Source organism: Cupressus sempervirens, chromosome 11 (genome assembly GCF_028749045.1).
Source record: "Cupressus sempervirens isolate cs-2001-9-10 chromosome 11, ASM2874904v1, whole genome shotgun sequence".
Classification (NCBI taxonomy): Eukaryota; Viridiplantae; Streptophyta; class Pinopsida; order Cupressales; family Cupressaceae; genus Cupressus; species Cupressus sempervirens.
The window spans coordinates 760,350,402-760,375,263 of NC_143128.1; the positions used below are offsets into that span (position 1 = coordinate 760,350,402).

The window sequence follows — 24,862 nt, forward strand, 5'->3', positions numbered from 1 at the left end:
ACTATGATTTTCTTATATTAAAACAAAATAAATAATAATTTTCTAAGATATCTTGTGACAATTAACAAGTAAATCTGTTAAACAACCCTTTGTTTTGGCAGACATTGCCATGATAGGCGGCCGTTAAACTTTGAGCTTCGTACAACCGTCTGATACTACTCGCCAAAATTGAACAGAGTCCTCCAATAATGTGGGCCATTTGAAAGCAACATTTCCTGCGCAAAATTGAGCTCCAATTTCATTCTTTTTATTAAAAAATCGAAATTCAAAATGTACAATAAAGCGAAAGAAAATCAGGGATTAGGAAGAAGAATCGTCCGATCAAAGAGAAGTGAAAAACTACATAGACTGACAATCACGCAACATTTGCAACTGTATAATAGACAGGGAAGAAAAGGAAACAAAAATTTGTTTTCGGTTTACAATTATCAGAAATTTTTAAGCCGATCGCACAGTTGAGGGAGGGAAATTTATTTGATAAACAAAATGGGCCAGGCGTTTCGCAAGCTCTTTGACGCCTTCTTTGGAAATAAGGAGATGAGGGTAAACTCTCGTTTATGCTTTTCGAATTAAGTTCTGAAGATGTTTGTCAGGTGTTTTATATTTTGTTGATTTTGAATTTTGAGTTGATGTTTTTTAAACATCTTGGCTCATAAATTTTTGGAGACAAATTGTTATAGTTTTGACCATATACATGTTTTAATGTGACGGGTTATTTTTAGAAACTGTTCGTAGCTTTATTTTGCTGGCTAATGGGTTACCTACTGCCGTATAATGAACAGAGTAAGGGTTGCCTTAATAATTGGGTTTATATGATCGAGGCTCACGGGGCCTAATTTGCTTGGCTGGGGTGTTGACTAGGTACTAGGAGTTAAATGTATCCTGCTCAGACACTTTCCACTTTCTTATGAATGGTGAATTTCAACACTCACCTGCCATTTCAGCAGAATGCCTTTTGGCTTGAAGGCACGCTGAAGGGCTTTTGCTGAAATTTCTTCTCTAAGAAATTGCACCCGGCTTTATCCGCATCTGTCTGGGAGTTGCATTCGCTTTTGTTATGGTGCGGCCTGAGATAACATGGCTGAATTAAATATAGGGAGCTTTCGTAACAGTGCTCAACTTGGGTCATAATCATGATATTTCTTCCATTATGCCTCTATGTCGTAACCCTCTTCATCATGTGGTTTTCATGGATTGATTGAATTGTTTGCTTTTTTTACGCAGATTGACTATTGCCATTTGATTATTTTCAGTGGGATTGCTCCGGTGGGTGTCGCTTGTACTATCTCCTAACATTGTTTTTTACGGCATGGTTTAAAGTTAACCTGCCTGATCTCTCTTCTCATTTTAATACGGTTATAATTGACGTGGCCAATTGCAGCTATTTTGTATTTTACGATATCTATTAGCTTAGACTACCATTATAAATCTACATATTCATGATAAAGTTTTTCTTCTTGTGTTTTTTCGTTTCACAACTCAAATACATATATGAAACTTTAAAATTCCTTTATTCTTTATGTGGCCGGTTACAGCTAGCTTATATTTTACAATATGTAAGATCTAGATATTCACGATGGAAATATTATTCTCGTTTTTTTCAGAGTTCCATATCACGATAGTTTTATTTAATGGTCTGTTTCTCTTATTCTGTGATAGTGCTTTACATTATTTTTTTAGCAATTCCAATCAATGAAGAATCGCACCATGTACCTGTGACCAATTACAATGTCTAAAAGCAACATCGTCATGATATTCATTTCAGTCTTGAGAGAGTCTTTCCAAATCGCATCAGAACTGTGGGCAGGAAGCTAGACAGTGTTGTCAATCAAATGACGATCTCATTGCCTATCCACAGCATCTGTTCTTTAGGTGACACGGATAAACACAACCCAAAAGAACACTGACAGGTGTCCAGAGAGGTCACAAGCAGATCAAAGGTGATCACAACGTATTTGCAAGAAACTTCAACCAGCACGACAAGAAAAGAAGGCCTGGCACTCCCCGGAGCAACAACTCAACATGGAAGATGGGTGGAAGTGCCTTTGACTTCCTCCTGATTACGCGTGGATGATATTCAAATTCTTTAGGATTTCAGTCTTGTTGATGCTTGCAACTGAATTTAGAAGCTTCTTGATGTTTCACATCTCCCTACATGTAAAGAAAACAGTTTGATTCTGGAGAAGCCATGGAGCAATTTAATTTCAAAACAGAGGTTACTCTTAGGAGAATGAAGAAAACAAATATAATTAACCAACCAGGGAAAGACACATACTTGGGAGCTGAACCTTCTAAACCCTTGACACTTACCTGACATTCCAAAACCTGATAGTCCATGATTATTTGTGTCTTAGATTTTTACCTTTCCTGGCCTCTACACCCACAAAAATGGGAGAATGAGAGCCATTAGTGTGATCACAATGGAATCTGATTAGGCAATAACAGTGGATGAAAAATAAAATAAATCTTTGATTGTAGATTAACTTTGGATCCGGGATGCTCTTTGAGGAGAGAAGGATGAGAAAAATCCAAAAATTGCTTTGGGAGAATCTAATACCAAATTTAATTTAAATATCTGTGCAAAGAGAATTTTGGAAACAGGCTCCTATGTTTAATTTGGTTGGAAGCTTATCTTTGGGATGCCATGTAGAGGCATCCCTCAGCAGGAGAATCACTGGAATGAAAACTATGTTCAATTTTGTAGGGTAAGTCACCATTGAAGTAAGAGCTCAAACCTACAAATATATGTGTGTGTATACATATATGTATGTGTGTGTGTATATATATATGTATGCATGTATATATGTGTGTGTATATATAATTTTTTTGTTTTTTTTGAAGAAAACTCATTGCAAATAGGAGATAAAAATGGGAAAACTAGGTCCAAAACTGCTTCATATGTGAAGCTAAAATAAGCTAGGCTCTAAACTGTGTTTGGGCTGGGATTAGCAAGGGAAAATCTCGACGGAGAACAAATAAACCAGATCCAAACCCACTTTCAGTCTGAAGGAACAATCCAACCGAAAAGCAAGGAAACTCCAAATGCAAAAGATAGTAAAATAAGCATATAATGATTTTGTGTCTAGATCCTCTTGGAGGCAAAAGACCAAAGTTAGTTAAATCTTTGTCCAAAATGAATTTAAATGTGAAATAAGACATACCTGGGTTTCCCCATTTTGCATTTGAGGGCAAAAGCCAAAGCTAAACAAGGTGAAATCGGGAATACTGCAAAGAACAGTTCTTTTCTACTCTTTTGATCACCCATGTCTTCTTATCATAATTTTCTGTTGTAATCTTTGATCTACTTGATCTACTTTTTATAAGCGTGCCTTGGGTTCTTTTGTGTTCAAACTGTATCCTTTACTTTGTTGTCTTGGTACATTGTCTTCTCACCTCGATGCTTTTTTGTTGTCCTTAACCTCATTCAGTTTTTATCTTGTAGGTTGTGATGCTTGGATTAGATGCAGCTGGCAAGACAACGATATTGTTCAAGCTACACATTGGAGAAATTCTATCTACGGTTCCTACAATTGGTAGGTTTAATTCATAAAGATTTTAGTTTTTCAATCACTTGTATCATTCCTCATTTTGAATGTCGTTTCTTGTTTTCCTTATTTTACTTTGTATGATGTATATTCCTATCTCTTCTGCTTCATATTTTGTATTTTTTGTATTCAGTTTTTGAGTTATAAACTATATTTGCTTTCTCGCATCATGTTTCTTACAGTCAGACAATCCTCTCTTGGCATAGTTGCCTAGCTGGTGCATATTGGTATGTATCGTGTCATGTAAAAAACTGTTATTATGTGAAGTTTAAACCTTATGCTTGTGTGCAATCACATAGATCAAGATCTCGTAACTATGGTGAATGTAGTCATTTCTTTATTAAGATTGTACTTTCCATGTTTGATTTTTGTTCGAACTCAAGTTCAACCTAAGTTTAGGGTAATGAGATATGGTATCTATCTAAGTTGCTGGTTTGGGTTTGGGTTCAGATTCAGGTTTGAAGAATCATTTCACTGGCACGGCAAAATTTTAAAAAGGGGTTTGGATTTGTTACTACAAAAACATGTAATTTTTTTATACATACATATATACTAATGCAACCTAGAAACGTGAATTAATTAGAATGCCACATAAAATCATATAAACAACTGTAAACTTGTAATCATAGCATCATGATCATACCATTGAGCATCACATGTTGAGTTCAAAGGTAGCTGTGAGACAGATCCTACCTTGTGAACATCTCTTCATTTGTTATGTTCTTTGATTGTCAAGTTCATCGTCAAGGTTCTCTGTTGTTGGTGTTCGCTCTTCATTTTCAGCTGCTCGAATATGTTCTCAGTTATTCTCCTCCTGTATCGTTCAAGGTTCCTGATTCATCCTTTTCATCTTTTGTGCGTTTCTCATATGCTTTATTATTATGAGTCAATGACTTTGTAGATTATTATGATCGAAGTCTGTGCGGATTTTCTCCCGTGTTTTACTTGGCTTCATCCTACTCGGCATCGTCCATCTTGATCATCCTTTTTGGCGTCTACTCATCTTAGACATCATGCTCGATTGGCATCCACGTCCTCATTATTCTGCACTCTTATTTTATATTTGATTCGTGCTTCTTGGTAACCGTCATTTGGGACTCTTCGGTTACTCTCTTTATGTTCAAGCATGTATATGTCTTTATTGCAAGTGATCATTTGCAGGTGATCAGTTCATTTGTCTTCTGCGATTTGATAAAAAATGAGAAAGTTTTGAAGGCAGCATGATGAATGATCCTTATTATTCAAAATATCATCAGTTTTGAAAACGTCAATGCAAAACAAAAGTTGTATGGTGATTTTCATTCATGTTCGATATCTCAAGAAATTATATCAGTCTGTCTAGATTATCAGACTTTGTGGGAGTTGGTTTTCTGGGTCTTTGCATTTGATATATAGTGTATTTTTTGCAGCTATTTATATTGTTTTCTAAACTCTTGGCGTAGTGTATTCATTGTGGGGATCATATTTCGAAAGAGTCAGAGGTCTTGTGATTTTGGGTTGAAAATCAATAAACATGTATCTTTTCGTGGGTTAGGTTGTTTCACTTGGCAAGGAGGGTCTTTCCTAGGTTAATTCCTATGTTCTCTGCATTCACTTTATCATTTTTCTTTTCTTATATGATTCTTGTACAAACTTAACATGGTACCAGAGCAGGTCTGAAGAATTTCAATCCAGAACCAGAAGCTTTCATAAATTGTGCTCTTTGTTTCTCCTTTATCTAGTTAATCTCAGTGTGTGAAAATGGTGAATAGGTTGAAAGTTGAAGATATGTTAGATGGCTCCTCAAATTTTGCTTTATGGAAGCCCAAGGTTCTCATCACTCTTGAAGAGAATGATCTTTTAGATGATGTCAATTCTGATGTTGCAGAACCATTTGATGAATCTGAAAGAAATTAGTGGAAGAAGAACAAGCCTATGGCTAAAAAGATCACAATCAACTCTGTCAAGGCGATTCCTGTTTTTTCAAAACTGGAATCAACCAAGGAAATGGTCAAGACTATTAAAGATTTTTATGAGTTTTATAATACCAGTAGAGTTCTTGCATTTAGGCGTCGATTGCTGCATGTAAAAATGGAAAGGGATGACTTTGTTGTCTCGTACTTTATGAAAATTATACAATTGATGGACCAACTCAGTGCAATTGGTGAGACATTTTCAGACAAAGATCTTGTCATGCTTGCTATGAATGGACTTCCCCATTCTTGGGAATCATTCATTCAGGGTGTTAGTTGAAGAGATGAGTTTCCAAAATTTGATAGGTTTGTTGGTGTTTTTCAACTACTAAGCAACAAAATGCTCAATACCAAGATAATGAAAACACAAATAATCTAAGGATCAGCTACTTCCTATAAACAATTGAATGTGTTCCTTATTTGGACCCAACTGCAACGAAATCAAGATGGATTTCCTACTCTTTAGGCTCTGCAAAACCAAGGTGGGTATACCTGAGGGATGGTTCAAATGAATACTACTAAGTAAGAATCTTTTAGTTTCATTCTGATTCTCATCTCCTATCTCTGGCATATGCATAGTTTGTTCATTCCATGACACTTTAAGATAATATATATCCCTTATAAGCAGATTTGGTCACAATTCTCCTCAGGTTTACAAATATTTCTGGCAATAGTAGCTAAGACAGACTCAAAGATCAGATGCAAACGAGTGCTGACCAGCATTGATGATCTTCAAAAGGTAAAATGAAAATGATTTTGAAAATAAGTCTAATGTTTATCTATGACTTTTCCATTTACAAATTGAATTAATCAGATCAGTGCCTTATCCATTGGGATTTAGAGTCCATTCAATTCTTAGATCTGATTGATTGCATTACAATCAATATTATCAATAGCCTTCACTAAAATCTCATACTTAGCAACATCCTTCCTATTACCATGGAAAACCCTGTCAACATCACTAAAGCATTTACTTAATTCATTGAATTAATAGCAATAATGAATTGACATACAATTTGATTTAATTGCATTCAATTGGACAAACTTTTGCTTATTCAACTTCAAAATATCCAGATAATAAAATGGAGACAAAATTCAAGAAGAATGTAAGTGGGGACAGTCCATCTTTGTATTAATTTCCATTAAAATTTGTATACAATTGAACAGGACTCAAAATGACTCAAGACATAACAACTAAATCATGCCAAATTGATGTATTGTCATAAAATTTGCAGAGAAAACATATCTCAAAGTATTCACATCAAGACACTGGACCGAACAAACTTAAAAGGCAAACTTAACAGAAGCTAAAAATGATACAACTATTCAGACCCTTTCTCTAGCCCTGGAATCTCACTTATATAGTGTGAGATGCAACAAGCTTTAGGCATAGAGAATTGACAGTTGTGCTTTTGACAACAAAAGTAGTGTGTAACAGAAAAAACTTTACATCAAAAGATTCTTTAGGTGGGCCACTTTTCTGTTACATTTCCAAAGCTGTGAATTCCACGATTTATTCTTTGATTACTCTAATTCCTCGAAATATGTGGCTATCAAGCTTGCTAATGATGTGTCTTGTTTTGGTACCTACAAGTTAACCTCAACTCGGGGGTTTTCACTGTCTTCATCACAAACTATTAAGGTAACAGTTACTTCTATGTCCTCATCTACCCCATCATCTTTTGCCACTTGTTTTGAAGACACAAATTCTCCTTTTCACTTGTTAAAAACGGTGTCATCAAGCCAATCAAATTCAGGATTTCTCGTTGCATTTTTATTACAAAATTTCCAACTTTTTCTATTTCAACAAGATCTTTTCTGATAACATTGTAAAATAGTTGCACTTTGACCAGCTCTTCATTGGTCATTGCCCATAATATATGCCCCTTCTCATTTATAACATTATTCATTCTATGACATAGTAGTTCATCTAATTCCTTTCCCCATTCTTCTTTTTCTTTATACTGTCAACCCTTTTAAGGGCACTGCGAAAAACGTCAAACTTCTCTGCCATGCACTTGGAAAAACAAATTGTTATTCTCTTCTGAACAAAAATCCGTTTCTCATCAAAGTCCTTCAAACTACTAAGTATATCAAAAATCTTCTCTATTTGATGACAGGGTAATTGGATGATAGAAATACACATAACAATAATATCATCATTTCTTTCACTCCATTTCTGCACAGTGGGCTTCAAGTTGTCTTCATCCCTCTTTATTTCATCCCATATATCTTGGATTCTTGCCAATTGGTCATAAAATGTTGGCCACTCAATTCTATCTACCAAGTAGAAAATTGTTTGCCTAAGCTTCTCTTCATACTGATTATTCAATTCAATCTGCAATTCATACAACTTGGTTTTTTCTTCTTCAAACTCTTCAGCAATATAGAATTTAGGCCTTTGTGGGGTATCTGGTAACACAATAATGGGGGTGGATTTAAATGGCTCAATTGGGGGGCGAGGATATACAATTCTTGGCCTACTAGATTCTCCTACTTTCCTCTTTCCAAGTTGTTTGTCCGTTTGGGATATTTGGTTTTCCAGTAATTGTATCTGTTTTCCTCTTTCCTCATATGCCTTAAGTATTTGTTCAAACTTGGCATTGAGTTCTAAGAATCTACTTTGTTCTTTTCCAGCCACCACATCCCCAAACTCTAACATTTCTTTAGCCATTCTTGTAACCTATTGACTACCCACTTCATGAGCCCTATATACCGTAAGAGCACCAATATGTTTCGCACTAGAAATTTCTTGCATTCTGGTCTTATTTCTTTTTTCAATTGACCATATGACCAGGGCTTGATGATCATTACTAAATTTAATCCCCCTATGTGCTTGTAGTATCTCTTCCTCTATTTTATATTGCACATCTTTTTCTTTTCTGATAGAGTCAAAAATCATAGCATTAGTTGTGTCCCACTCAGGCAAAACCAAGACTCCTAACTCTCTAACCAATTGTCTTCCGGCCTCAGGTGTTAACTGTCATGTCCAAAATTTCCAAGCCAAAACACAACCCTTTTAAAAATAAATAAATAAATAAATAAATAAATAAATATAACGGAATATTACATTGATATGATGAGTTGAATTGTCATTACATTGAATATAGAGTGGTTGCATTAGTAGTTGAATACACGTAATTGAGCTTGATGTCATGCTTACGCTTACTAAGTCAACTGAGCCCTAGGTGTTATCGATATATTCTAGATGTATTCAACATCATGTGACATATAATAATTATAAAAATATTCGATAATTAATCATTATTAGTGTCAGTAAGGGATTCCCATTACGTTCTACAAGACGTGTTTTGCTAAAGTTGTAGGGGAAATCATCTATATAAGGTTTCTATACATATATGCATACTAGAAAACATGATCCATACATACATTTTGTTCAATATATGTAACCTATCATTAATCAGATACACGTAATTAAAAATTATATAATTCCAATCTCTCTACTAACTATTCTCCATTAACCACTAAAATCTCTCCCAGATTACTTGACATCATCCATGTATAAGATTTAGTTCAATACAAAGTTTTGTATGGAATAATCAGTTAAATATACTCTTATGTATTAGTTATCAAACACCTTTATTATTTAATCTCTAATATTGCATGAAAACCCTAATCAATATATATTGATGTAATTAATTTAAATTTTGTTTATGAGTCCATTTTGTTAAAATGATAAAATCACATTACCTTCTTAAAGATCTCTAAAATCCCAAGTATCCAACTCAAGAAATTACATGAATAAAAGAATACCTTTTAATTTACTTTTACATTTGTTATATACTTTCATAACAATCTTTACACATTTTACAAGATGAACGCTAGGACATAAAATGTTTATATCTTATCCCTACAACATCATGGTGCTAATGGTATCAATTCGTGTATGCCACTCAATGTATCCTATATAGATTACATCCTCTCATATATTAGATTTGTGGACGAAATTTTAGCATTATATAGATGATTCCTAGAATATTTATCCCGAACGTAATTATCCCATACCCTTTAATTTATTATTTTACTACTATTATAATAATAATAATAATAATAATAATCTCATTTACTAATCACGTCAAATTAGTTATCAATTAAAATCCTCATTAGCCTACCTAAGATTATATCTCCCTTAATACTAATCAAAAACTCTCTCTCTAACATATGCTTTTATCTACTCCATTAATTAAGAAAAAACATTATTAACATTCAAATGGGTTACACAATCTTGACAACTACCAACCCATCCTATTCATGCTTTAGACTCTCTAATTATAACATAAAAGTGTTTATGACCACTTTGGCAATACCTACCTCTACCCAACCCCAACCATTTCATGATTAAAATATTATAATTATGGGTCCCAAAAGTCATAGCTCTTTATTGCCTATCCCTTCCATCCTTTCCTAAGGTGATATTCCCTAGGTGGGCGGCCTTATCTCCCTTCCCCCTAGGGACAAGTTTGCTGCCCTATGTCAGCACAAAAAGGGGAGTCATAATCATTGTCCACCTTTATCCAAGGTGAATGTGCGTGCCAGGCCGCCAAGTAAGAGCTTGAAGAAATATTGAAGTTTTAAAGCAAAGTCTAGTGTGGGGATGTTGGGAGTAGGCCTTGACATTAATGTCAGACATGTCCCCTTTCAAATCACATGCGTCCATACTACCAAGAAGAGAGGTAGGCGCTTGGGGAAGGTGGGACTTTATTTTAATTATTTGAAATTTAAGAAACATTGTGTGGGGAGTATCTTGTTTTGATAAGTGTATGGGTTTTTTTTAAAATTCTTAAAGTACCCCCTAGTTTTAGGGTTGTGTGCCCAAGCTTAATATTATTATTTTTTCTTAAAATGATTCTAAAGAATATTCTTTGAAATATTTTATTGATCTATAATCTTGGGGAAGGGATTATTTTCTTCCCCATACATTTTCCGGAGAGTTGAATGGGCACCTACAACAAGTTTATTTCTTATACACTTATGCATTTATGCCAACTATTTGATTTTCTGTCCCTATAGTCTAAGGTATTCTTGATATGTTATTTCAATGATAATTTGGAGTTACTCAATATACTATTTATAATCTTGATTGATGAATTTATTTAATCATTTGGTCAATAGACTCAATACAAGGATATATATATCATGACAGGGTCATATATGAAATTAACTGATTATTCTTATCTATGAATAATGAAGTTTAGAAACCATTGGCTCAAGAATTAATATTGTATTCTCATGCAAAGATTCAATTCAAATATGCATATACAACTACTATACAATAGAGCTGAGATGATAATAACGTTCAACAAAGATAATCTTCCTATCGTGACAATTTCTTCTAAGATATTAAATTCAATTTGGCAATCTTTTGCATGCAACTCAAGAAACATCAAGTATTCTAATTCCATGATGGATATTCATATCATGACTATAACTAAATACGATTCCATTATCTATCGAATGCATATTCTACACTTATATATATGAATCAAGATTGATCATAGAATGCATCTACTTATTTCTATGAGAATGGGGAATAATGGGATAACAGAGAGGTAGTTATGTTCACACCTTACTAATATCTACAATGATGCTTAACTCTTCTCTTCAATACACTCGTATCCAAGATAAATGAACAGCAACATCAATACAATGAATTTCTCTTCCATGATACTCTCAAGCTTCCATCCACCACACTTGTCAAGCATGATCATAAGGTGGTGAAAACACCATATCAAAATTTACACAATGGAAATACTTTTTACTAAACATAGATGATTCACAACCTCTCCATTGACAATGAATAAGACAATAACATTACCCTTACAATACTTTTAAATTCACATATCAAGATGAAGTTTGCTCTCTATCTCATCACAAATACAATAATGTCTTCTTCTCCTATGCACATGGAAAGGCTACAAGAACTCCAAGTTTCCAAAATCATCAAATAAAACTTGCAATGGAGAGATGAAAATGCAGAACCATGGAGGCTCACCTCCCAACCTAGGCCTCAAGGAGGCCACCCACCGAGCTAGGGGAAACAAGGCTCAATCCGGGATACATTCAAACAACATCACAACCCAAGCACCAACATGGATATAGGAATCTCACAACACATTTACAATCCCCAACCAAAGTTTGCACAATGATTCACAAATGGAGTCATAAACATTGGGTGAAGGTGGGCTCTCCAAGGAGGAGAATGCCATATCCTTATGAACAACAAATCTTGCAATTGCAATATGCCAATAAGGCTTTCAAGAATCATGCCACAACAAGGCTATCAATAATCACATGCCTCAACAAGGCTATCAACACTTACTCTTCTTCCCATATCCTCACTTATACCTCCCATGGAACAATAGAAAGGTATATGGCTTCAATGGAGCCCATACTCCATGGAAACTATCCCCTCTCCAAGAGGAGGATTTTTCAACTTCAATGTTGAGCCCAACTAACTCCATCCTAAGGCTTCTCTTCCCTCCCAAGGGTGAGTGAAGCCTTCACACCCAACACAATATTCAATCCACCACAACAAACCAAAGAAAACAAACCAAATGCAAGTGAATCCAACATGCTTATTTACATGCACAAACATCTACAACATCCACCATATGCAAATCACATAATTCGTACAAGAACACTATCACAAGTTCCATATTTCAACTTCCATGAGATGAGACAAAAAAAACCATGGCATTAAACACTAACCTCCTTCCAAGCTAATGGCTGATGAATGGTGATGAAGAGCTTTTTCCCTCCTTGGCTTCCAAGTTTCTTCTCCCAAAAACCCTAAGTGTCTCTACAATTAGAGACTGGGTGAACAACAACTAATTTGGCACAAGCTCCCTAAAAAGACTTCCACTTTCATTCCCACCTACCCTTCCTACCCCCTTGTACCTTTTTACCGATAGGGACTTAACCAAGTGGAGGGGTGAGGAAAGAAGTCATGTGGCACTTTAATTTTCGAATTGGCTTGAAAATGACTAGTTTAGAGGGTCTCCTAAGTCCCCTAGACCAACTCATGGTTATATTTAGACCCCCAACCTATATTACTACCATGTGGGTGGCTTATTTTCACAAAAATAACACTTGGGAACCACTTGTAGACTCTCTAAAGTTCCTATCACATTTGAATTCGAATTCCATCATGAAGGTGACTCATCCTAACACCCTCCCAAGTGGGTTCACTTGAATTCATAATGGGGATTAGATCTAGATTAAGTGACGTCATGCCCAAAAGCCCTATATGACATGTCATTTACACATAGACAACATGAGTGTCAATTGACACACATTAAGATACTTTACCCAACAAAATGACATCTCTCTAATTATTCATGATTTCTAAATTTATTACACCCATGCATAATCACATTACGAAATAAACACTATACAATGAGGTTTTGAATCTTCCAAAGATTCACCTTGGCTTTATCGTGTTCACATAGGTTTGAACTTTTTTTCCCCGAATAATTTCCATGGTTCAACTTTTCCTGCACACTCAACTTAAACGTCAATAGTCCAATGAAAATAGTATAGAAATACATGTATATAGGTGTAGAATAATCCATTATCACATTAACATACACAATTGTTTCCCCTTTCTAATTATTTCCATAAAATATTTAAACATTGAAATATCAAAATATGTGTATCAGCATTTATCTTAACTTAACGTAACCAAATTAACATTCTAAATATCATCACAATCCTTTCTATCATAACAATGAAACACTGAAGTCATAATTATTGAAATATTAAAACAATAAAATGGATCCTGGAATATGTCATAAGTGAAAATCACTAATATGCAAACATGTTAACTAGTATCCTTTTATCACATTATGAGGTGTGTGTCCCTAGGGTCAATTTCTCAGGTCATTAGAATACTTTCATAATTATGTCATCATGGTTTAGAACCAATCCTCGAATACAACCTTTATGGTTTGTTGTCACTATAATCTACATTCCTTCTTGTTTCTCACGAGAGTAAATGTTAATTCCTCTTTCCTAATTGTCTAGTAGATCATACCTTGAATTCCTTGACCAAGTTCTCAGCTTGAACATATTGAGTCTCATTTCATGTGGTCTTATCTCATCAACCTCATATTATTGAATAGGGTATTAAACTTATAATATTCAAAATCTATAATCGTCCCTAACAGAATCTCATAAATCATTCTAAGTAACGAAAATGTCAATCATGACCTAAATTAACTCCTAATCACATGCATTCCTTACGGTTTATAATAGGGTACGAGTGTGGGCCTTACATTAATTGGCAAAATCCTCCAAAAATTTAGCCTTCACCTCCTCCTTAGTGTCAGAGTCTGATTTATTTGGCTGTTTTGCCTTTATTTTCTTACATTTCTCCTTAAAATTTCCTATATTTTGTCTCCACAAAAATTGTGCAAAAACTCTAGATTTAACAAAATTCTCATCATCTATGAACTTCTGAGTGGCTTGACCAGTAATAGGATCTATCTCCTTACCTCTGTAATCAGCAACAATGAGGTCAAAGGAGGGCATAGGAGGCTCTTGAGGCACTCCTCTTTCCAAGTCAATAGTAGTAACAACCATATCTCCTTCCCCACCCATTTGTCTTAATTGCTCTCTTAAAGATGCTTCATCTTCTATTCGGAGTGGGGACTGAGTTGGTGAATACTCTTCCACACGAGAAGAGGATCCCTATTCTATTTTCTGTCTTTTGGGTGCATTGGTGGCAGGTAGACTCTTTGGTCTTGGCCTTCTGTGAGGGGGAACATGCTATATGTTCTGAATCACAATATATCCTGCCCTCCTTTGTAAGGTATACTGGCCTGGAGCAACTATCATTCTGCTATTTACTCTTCTTTCCACCTCTGTTGCTTTATTAGGATATGCTTTAGCAAAGGTAGCCTTCTTTTCATTCATAGTTTGCATTATTACAGAAAAATTATTCATCAATACATTCATTCTGGCCCCCCAATACTTCTTATCTTTCAAAGGGTTATAATTAGGGTCAAAAGCATTATTGAATTCTAAGACTTTACTGAAGACTATCCATTTTTCTTTTCTAACTTCTTGCTCTTGTAATGAAAACATATTTCTAATAACATCTTTAGAGAAGTATACATGTTGTGTAATAGCCTTAGCTTTTGTCCTCTCCCTTAGGAGGTCATAGAATCCTTCTGGATCAATGTATACCTTCCATGGGATTCCGCCATGTGATATTTATTCAAAAATAAACTGAGATTCCTCTAGCCTTTCTTAACAAAAACAAAATCATGACCTATAGTGACAATAGAGAAAAATGTGCCTTTACTTTTGCCTAACATGTCCCTTTCTTCAATGGTTCCAATTTGCCATAGCAATTCTGCAATTCCTATCTTTAGGGGCACATGAAACGGTAAAACATGAGGTTTTCCCAAAAAACCATAAACTCTAATCACAGCAGAAACATTGTATGGGATTATATCCCCCCCAATTATGACTGACCAGAAGTCCCTTAGCATGGTCCTTAGGTTTGATTAATTCTAGTAGAGGCTGTGGAATTCTTGGGCTATCCCCTCTTAGGAGCAATCTGAGCCTTGATGCAAAATATCTGTCAAATCTGACATAGCTGGCATCCTTGGCTTCCCAAGTCATGTTAGCACTCCATAGCTGGACTGGTAGCTTCTCACCATCCTTTTCTAGCTCCAGCTCCATTCCCTTAGAGAAAAAGGTAACTCCCTTATAGAGACATATGTGCATCAACAAGGAGTACGAACAAAAAGGTCTGTTCACTTTACATTGAGATATTCTAATAAGATCATTATGAATTTCTTCTGAAAGGAAGGTAGCAAAATCAAGAATGGTGCTTATTCCAAATTGCAATGTCTGAGCCATAATAAGAATAATAGAACCTTGGATGTATTCCTCCTCATCCATCCCAAATATCTTGCAGAGAGTAAAGTATAAGGCTTGGGCTCTAAGATCAAAGTATTTCCTCATCAATGGCTCTGGGGTGGTTGGTGTAACCAAGGGTAATGACCCAATTTTAGCAATATGTTGCTATAATGGCCCCACTCTCAAATATACCCTCTGTGCGTCATATCTTGCTTGAAGGTCATCCATATCAATAGGCTCACAAATTGCATGGTTAGGGTTGAGCTTAAAAACCTCACTGATCAATTTAGGCGAAACCCTAAAAAGATTGTCTCTAGCATAATTCTTCACAAATCTAGTGAAATGGTCATATTTTTTTGCTATATCATATAATAAATCACTACCAAAGAAAACCCTAGGGACCACCAATTTACCAATATCAAATTCCCAAACATTACTCAGAGGAGTGTCTAGGTTGCGTTCAACAAACCATTTTTTAAACAATTCTAACCCTCCTACAGAAACTTGGGCATCTCTCAACCAATTAGCTTTATCATAAAAACCCTCACTCGCAACCAACCTAGGGTTTTTTGGAATAAACTCCCTGTCTGTTGTTATTTCATGTACAGATGGCGGAAATTGTTCAAGGAAATCATCATGAACAAACCTTTTAAGATAATTAGTGTGACCGGAGAATTCCTTTCGTGGAGGCATTTTTGAAAAATTTAACTTCACACAATTTTGATTTCTTGATTTTCAATAGTTACAGACCACTTACCCGCTGAACTATGCTTCTTCTCTCTATAAATTGTGCTGTAATTCGTTGAAGACTTTGCAGAATTTTGTGCCTTAGCTCTGAAAACCCTTGTGCTCTGAGAATTCTTTGCAATTGTGTGGTTCAATAATGGTGAGTTTACAAATTATACCAAGGCATTAAGATCGCACGAAGGAGTTTTGAGCAATATTAATTTCCTTTAGCCGTTAACTTTGTGTCATGCTTCAAGTTTGAATTTCATCCATCGATCTCACAGCATCGAATGGCTTTGCTTAAAAATGAAAAATTGTTTTAAAGCTTTGAGTATCCTAGCCGCGTGTCAAGCAGGCGCTTGCTCGCTTTGTTTAAAGTTCAAGCATCTTGATCAAGCGGTAAAGTGCCCACCGTTGATCACCTTTAGATCTATGGTCATGAAGATTCCAACATATTACGTATAAAGCTTTTAATATTGAGATCCAATTGGCATTCCATTTCAGCACCTTTTTCCAACCCGACACAAGTCAGCACATGTTCGTCACAATTGGTCCCACCTTGCCATGCATCAGATTGGCGCTTCCCTGCATTACTTAAATGTCATGCAACTTCGTCTTGTGGGTAAGCACCAGCCATCGATCTGCCAACCAGCCATCAATCTACCAAAGATCAACGATCACAGAAAAATGTACCTTTATCAAGTCCAGTTAGCTAGATTGACCGATAGAATATCTCCTTTCAAACCAACGTGTTCTGACAATTGCCTTGACAAAGACATTATTACGGCGTGTGACAGGGGTGAGTTCACGACATCATCTGTTATGTGTCTTATTGGTGCTTCCCCACTTTTCATAAATATTGATCATTTTTTAAAACAGGTAAGCGCTAGCCTTTGATCTTCTCAAGATCAATGGTTGAACAATCTGCACCTTTCAAACGGTGTGAGACACCAGTACTTACATCATCATGGACATGTGTCATTGAGGCGCTTGCCCGCATTGTCTAAACATCTTGCAACTCAAGATAGCGGGAAAGCACTGTTCGTTGATTTGCGAAAGATCAACAGTGGAATAGAGTTACACTAGGTAGTACTAAGTCAAATACCTCGGCCAATGAATGCATTACACTTGTTGTACTGGTATATGATACCTGTCAGTAGCAGTAATTCCTTTCAGAGAATGCGACGCTGATATCATCGTGTGCTAGATGTCAACAAGGCACTTGCCTGCTTTGTCTAAAAATCTTTCATCTCCACCTTGCGGGTAAGCGCCAACCATTGATCTTGGAAAGATCAATGGTGGAAAAAGAAACATACCTAAGAGCCATATGTAACAACTCACTTGTCGTCATTCCGAACAGGTGTCAACACAGCGCTTCCCCGCATTACTTAAAAATCGAGCAACTCCATCTTGCGGTAAAGCGGCCATCGTAGATCTTACCAAGATCAACGATGCATCATGGCTAAAAGCAGAACAACCCATTAGGAACGAGCCCACCAATGAGATCACAAAAAAATGGATCTTGTCAGAGTGTTACGGCGCAAACAAGATCTGTTGTCAGTCAATGCTACGTGTCTCAACAGCGCTTCCCCGCATTACTTAAAGACCTTGTAACTTCATCTAGCGGGTAAATGCCATTCGTAGATCTTACCAAGATTGACAGCTGGCCAAAATGCTCATCTAAAGCTTTAAAATTTTCACATTAATACTTTTGAGACATGACCATGGTTACGGTAGGCTTGGAAAATAAGATGTCTATTCGCGGAAAAATAAAAATAAAGTAATCTTTATAAAAAGAAAACTTAGGTTAAACTATATCCCGTGCTATTTTGAAAATGAATACCTCTTTGAAAATTAAGGCACACAACTAGGTTTTATTTTATCTTTCAGGAAAATTGAACTAGGGTTTTTCACTGAGGACTACCAATGTGTAAAATATGACCCTAGGTTTTTATTTTGAGGTTTGATATATGGGAAAGATGAAAAATCAGGCCAACAAGGTTAATGATAAACTGAATTCAAGAAGAATGCATATCAGAAGCAAGAGGAAATGGTTGTAGAAATCATCTTGAAGATGATCATGTTCTTGTAGCTCACACTTCAAAAGGAAAAGGAAAGAGAGGAAACTTAAAGAGGCTCAGAGATAAGTTTTTTGAATCTACTCCCGACTCCAAGAGGGAAGGAGGGTTCTTTCCAAAATCTAGTGCTTTAGGTTTGACAAGTATGGGCACATTGTGAGAGATTGTTATTCTAGACCAAAGACTTATGTTGCTGCAACAATTGTAGAAATCTCTTCTCCTCAAAAGGAGTCAGGTGAAAATTCTGAGGGATTTTGATTTTTTTTTTTTCACTTTCTAGCAATATTTCTACAAACAATGATACATGGCTGATTGACAGCGGTGCATCTTGTCATATCATAGGTTACAAAGAATGTCTTCTTAATTTGAAGGAAAAAGATTCTCATCTTCAAATCATGATTGGTGACAATGCAAGTTATTTAGTGTCGGGCACTGGTTCTACTTCATCTAAATTAGATGCCAAAATTCCTCTTCATCTAAGTCGTGCATTATTTGTTCTTGATATCAGCATTAGAAGACAAAGGATATCATGTTGCTTTTTCTGATGGAAAAGTCTTGACATGAAAAAGAACTGTAGTACTCAATCAGCTTGTGAAATTGGAGTTCACCATGATAGTCTCTACAAGCTTTCAGCCCATCCCCTGCACGCTCTTGCACTTAATACTCCAGACACAAATGAACTTTGGCACAAGAGGTTTTGGCATTTAAATTTCAGGACTTTAGCCACTATGGAGAAGGCTATAGTTGGTCTTCCGAAGCTGAATCAAAATCATGAAGGGATTTGCAAGGGCTGCACTCTAGGTAAGAATATCAAGAGCACTTTTCATAGTATTGAAAGTAGAGTTAAAGATATTCTAGATTTAATACATTCAGATTTATGTGGTCCAATGTCAGATGCTTCTCTTAGTGGTTTTTGGTATTATGTTACATTCATAGATAATTATTCTTGTAAGTACTGGATCTATTTTCTCAAATCTAAGGGGTCTGATGAGGTGTTGTCCCGTTTTAAAGAATTCAAACCTCTTGTTGAAAACTTCTCTAACAAAAGAATTAAGATCTTAAGATCTGATAATGAGGTGAATATGTCTATGGTATATTTCATGATTACTGTGTTGGAATTGGGATTAAGAGGGAGTTTTGTGTTCCTTATAATACTTAAACAAAAGGGTCTAGCTGGAAGAAAGAAAATGACAATTATTGAGACAACAAAGGAAATGATTCATGATCAAAGCCTTCAAACTTTTCTATAGGCCGAGGCATGCAGAGATGCAGTTCATATTCAAAGTAATTGTCCTCATCAATTTCTTGAGAACATGACCCTTGAAGAAGCTTTATAGGCATCAAACCAGAGATTAGTTACTTCAGAATGGATGTCTAGTTTATATTTTCCTTCTAAAAGAGAAAAGATCAAAATTAGAACCTTCAGGAATAAAGGTATCCTTGTTTGATATAGGGATTTTTCAAAAGCTTTCAAGATTTATATTCCAGGACAAAGACAAATTGAAATAAGCAGGGATATTCTTTTTGATGAAGGTGTAGCTTGCAAGATTTCCAATGAATCTAACATTGAAAATGGTGTGGAAGATTTTGAGCATCCTCAAGATTCAGCAATGGCTGATTTGGATCCACCTTCTGAGAGTTAGAGGGAGAATGTAGAGTTAGATGATCCAACTGATCTAGTTGATCCTATAGATTCTATTGATACTTTGGTAGTTCGTAGCATTTCTTCAGCCAACAAGAAAAGATTGTTGTGGGCCAGAACATTGTGGAAGATGTTGAACCATTTGCAGCCCTGCATGGAACCTTTAGAGAAAGTAAAAGGCCTCATAAGTATGCTGGTTATGTAGCATTAATTAGCCACATTATTGCATCTGAACCTTCCAGTGTTGAAGGAACTTCTAATCAACAAGATTGGAAAGATGCCATGATGGAAGGGTATTTATCAATCATAAAAAAATGATGTATGGGATGTAGTTCGGAGACTAAAAGGTAAATCAGTAATTTCTTCTAGGTTTGTTGCTAGAGGTTTTTCACAAAAAGAAGGGTTAGACTATGAAGAAATTTTTGCTCATGTTGCTCGCCACTCTTTTATCAGAACAATCATTGCTATTGTAGCAGTATAGGGCTGGAAACTTCACGAAATGGAATGGAGTGATTGAAGAGGAAGTTTACTTTGAGTAGCCAAAAAAATTTGTAATTCATGATGAGGAGTCTCATGTTTGCAAGCTGAAAAAGGCTTTATACGGTCTTAAGCAAGCTCCCCATGCTTGGTATGAGAGAATTGATCACCATCTTCTAAGCTTGGGCTTCAATAAGAATGATGCTAATCCAAACCTATACTTCAAGGTAAATTATGACAAGGTGTTGATTCTTGTACTTTATGTTGATGATTTGTTTCTTACTGGTGGTGATAATATCATTGGTAAGTGTAAGAGAGAATTTACTTCAGAATTTGAAATGAAACATCTTGGGTTGTTGCATTATTTCCTTGGACTTGAAGTTTGGCAAAGATCAAATGAAATTATCTTAAGTCAAGGTAAATATGCAATAGATATTTTGAAGAGATTTGGAATGCTAGAGTGCAAATCTATGGTTATTCCTGTGGAAGCAAATCTGAAAAAATTACACGAGGATGCAGTTCTATCAGATTTAGTTGATCCTACCACATATAGGCAGCTTATTGGTTTCTTAATGTACTTAGCTAGCATAAGACCTGATATATATTATGCAGTGAATACATTGAGTCAGTTTATGTGCGAACCAAGGCGAATTTGTCTTGTGGAAGCCACATATATTGAGATATGTTTGTGGTACAGTAGGATATGGATTGAGATACTCTTCAGGTATTGAGCTGAATTTACTGGGATTCTCTTATTCAGATTGGGCAGGGTGTGTACATGACATGAAAAGTACTTCAAGATGTTTCAGCCTAGGCTCTGCTATGCTTTCTTGGTGCAATAGGGAGCAATCTTGTGTGGCATAGAGTACAACTGAAGCAAAATATGTTGCAGCATGTATGGTTGCAAATGAAGTCATGTGGCTTCGTAAATTACTTGCAGATTTATTCAGACAACCTTTGGAACCTACTGTAATCATGTGTGATAATCAAAGTTGTGTTAAGCTTTCAATAAAACCAGTGTTTCATGACAGGACAAAACATGTGGAAAATCAAATACCATTATTTAAGGGATATGGTTGAAAGGGAAGCCATTGAACTTAAGTACATCTCTACTAAGGAGCAGTTTGTAGAAATTCTTACCAAGCCACTTCCGAGAGTAAAATTTTTCTACTTTCGGGATAAGCTTCATCTAGTGGAAAATGATTCTCTTGCTGAAAGAGAATCTCAGCTTCAATGACTCTATGCATATTGTTAATGTTTGTGAGAGAAGTTCGAGATACAATCCCTTGTTAATAAGTTCTCTGTGAGAGAAGTTTGAGGTGCAATCCCTTGTTAATGAGTTCTTCTCTTTGAGAAAAGTTTGAGGTGAAATCCCTTGATTCATCCTGTTTGAGTAGGCATGATGGAAGTCATGAGTGGGATTCCATGACTTTACTATATGCTTATTGGTTCATTCTCTAGGAGCAACTTTGGTGAATATTGTTATGGTTGAGATAACAATCAATTTTTTAATTTATGATGACAATTATTGTTGACAGTATCTTTTGTTGCAGCAAATTGTACTTGTCACGAGGTGGCACTATAATGATCTCTCTCAAGAGGGAGTGTTGAGTTCAAAGGTAGCTCCAAGACAAATGCTACCTTGTGAACATCTCTGTATTAGTTAAGTTCTTCTTTGATCGTCAAGTTCACCATCAAGTTCCTCCCGCCATTGGTGTTCACTCTTTATCTTCAGCTGCTCTAATATGTTCTTAGTTTTTATTCTCCTCCTGTATCGTTCAAGATTCCTGATTCATTCTTTTCATGTTTTGTGCATTTCTCATTCATTATGAGTCAAAGACTATGCAAATTATTATGATTGAAGTCTGGAGATTTTATACTGCGTTTCTCCTAGCTTCATCCCACTTGGTGTCATTTGTCTTGATCATCCTTTTTGTTGTCTACTCATCCTAGTCATCATGCTCGATTGACATCCATTTCCTCTTTATTCTTGGCTTTTGTTTTATGATTGGTTCGTGCTTCTTGGTAACCGTTGGTCGAGACTCTTTGGTTACTCTCTTTATGTTTGAGCACTACTTTCTTCACGTTTATGTCTTTATTGCAAATGGTGATCATCTGTGGGTGATCGGTTCATTTGTCTTTTCCGATTTAATCGGTTCATTTGTCTTTTCCAATTTATTAAAAAATCGTTAAAGAGTTTTGAAGGCGGCATGATGAATGATCCTTATTATTCATAATATCATTAGTTTTGAAAATGTCAATGCAAAAAAAAGTCGTATCATGCTTTTGACGATAGGCTATATAGTGTCAAACTCTAAGAGTAGTTATTATCACTGTGTAGAGATTTTCATTCATGTTCGATATCTCAAGAGATCATATCAGTCTGTCCAGCTTATCAGACTTTGTATGAGTTGGTTTTTTGAATTTGTGCATTTGATATATAGTGTATTGTTTGCAGCTATTTATATTGTTTTGTAAACTCCGAGTGTAGTATATTCATTGTGGAGATTAGAATTCGAAAGAGTCAGAGGTCTTGTAACTTTGGGTTGAGAAAATCAATAAACATGTATCTTAGGGCTTGCTGGGTTATTTCACTCGGCGAGGAGGGTTTTTCCCAAGGTAATTCATGTGTTCTCTACATTTTCTTTATCAATTTTCTTTTCTTATATGTTTCTAGTACAAATTTAACATCATATACTTCAAGTTTAACATCAAATATTAAAATGATGATATCAAGTTCAAGTATCATTGTTTCAACTTTCAACAATTGGAACTTTATAGCAAGTTTCAATCATCTGATGGATTATTTATTATTTAAGTCTTTTTCTTCAGCAATGGCATTTGTTGATTCACAAATACTACCAAGGCCATGGGATCAGCTGCCCCAATAACATTCTCTCTGTCCAAGTCCTCAAATGCAACAGCTGTCCTCAAATTATGAATAAAACTTATTTGTGATATAATTTTGATTACAAGGGGTTTCAGGCTTCAGCAATTGGAATCATTGGCTATGGAGGTACCACCAACTATGAGCATCCTTCTTAAATTGATGACAAAGAGCTTTTGTACTTGGACCTTTTGTATTCACAAACTTAATGAACTCATTGGTAATCAAATCTCGCATATCATCATCAGGAAAGAGTCTAAAGAATCCTGCCTTGTACTCATCAAAGACTTCTAAATCTCTATATGGTGGGTTGCCTTATTGACATATCAAGATATTGTTTGCTGTAATATTTTGGTGTCAATGTATAGGCAAGATGTAGAGTAGTCATCTTGTTTCATCTTTCTACAACGATTGCTTGCAATTGTTTGAAGGTCTCCTTAGGGTCCTTTTTGTCATTTGTGGCTTTCTTCATCTTCTCAAGCATTGAGTAGATGACATCATACACCTCTCCAATGCAAGGCCTATCCATGTCAGTGTAGCGAAACAAGCTCATAAGGGGCTTAGTGAAGCGGAGGAGATACTCCACACGTTCCCACCTTGAATCATCAAATATCTTCTTCTTATTTTTTGTTGCCTTGTTAGTGCTTCTTTGCCTCCATATAAACGAATAATTGCTGATCACCATATTGCAAAAGTGCCACTTTCCATTTAACAAGTTGTTTCAAGATGATTAAATTAGATGGATAATATGTCTCATCAACCTATAATAGAAATTGGAGAAACAAAATACAATTACATAGAGACAAACTTTAAAAAAGAGTACACACTACACAATCAAATTATGAAATTAGAAAATGTAAAATTCTTATTTTACTTAAAAAAAATTAAATTACTTTAAGTTGTCTTACCTTCAATAGCTCCAAATTTGAGAAGAATCTGAAAATTTCGTAAGAAATGTGGTGGTTTGTGATGAACAGATGGATGTCCTTAGCCCTTGTATACACCTGTTTGATCTGCCCAATTTTATTCCCAATCTTTTGTAGGATAAAAGTGAGTGAGTGGACTGTACAATGTGTTCAAAAGATATGCTGATATCACTCCTCAACCAACAAACCAGCAGTTCTACAATTCTTGATGTTGTCCAATATGATTTGTTCAACGTTTCAATATGAGAATATCAGCAATAAATTGCCCATCTTTTATTTTCCCTTCACAATCCACAAATTTAAAAACATTGCCCCTTTAGGGGTCACTACTATGGCATTGATTAAGGCATGATTTGTTGAACCTTTCCATCAATCTGAAACGATGGATACCCTTGTCTCAATCCATGAATCCTTTGTGGGCTTCTATACATTCTCAACCTCCTTGACCTATCATTCCACCAAGCTGTTGCGTATCTTCTTATAATCAAGGCCCTAATACCCTTTTGGAGTTTCATTGACACTTTTCAACATCTTCTTCCAGTATGGGGAATGAACACTAAAAGGTAACCCATTTTTAATATGCATCTCGCTATATCTTGGTCGCAATGTCTTGAGTCTTGTATTGAAATAAGGTTTCCAAAGGTCCCTTTCTTTTGTGTGGAATGGGTGCTTGAGTTTTAGTTTCAAGATCAATTTTTGTACTATAAAAGGGGTGGTCTACTATGACAATATTAGAAGATG

At 35.6% G+C, this 24,862-nt stretch overlaps 1 protein-coding gene across 3 annotated transcripts in view; it reads left to right on the top strand.

The window, feature by feature from the left end:
- The first annotated feature begins 217 nt into the window (after positions 1 to 217).
- The window catches only part of LOC149531826 (uncharacterized), a 77,993-nt gene continuing 53,348 nt past the window's right edge, over positions 218 to 24,862 (top strand). Inside the window, exons 1-3 of one of the 3 annotated variants that reach the window (XM_089807910.1) lie at positions 746 to 1,060; positions 1,225 to 1,266; positions 3,443 to 3,533. In XM_089807910.1, coding sequence (XP_089664036.1) covers positions 1,058 to 1,060; positions 1,225 to 1,266; positions 3,443 to 3,533 — 136 coding nt within the window. In that variant the 5' untranslated portion in view covers positions 746 to 1,057. Of the gene's footprint in view, positions 544 to 745; positions 1,106 to 1,224; positions 1,267 to 3,442; positions 3,534 to 24,862 lie in introns of those variants that run through there. The other 2 variants (XM_089807911.1, XM_089807909.1) reach the window with 2 other exon arrangements.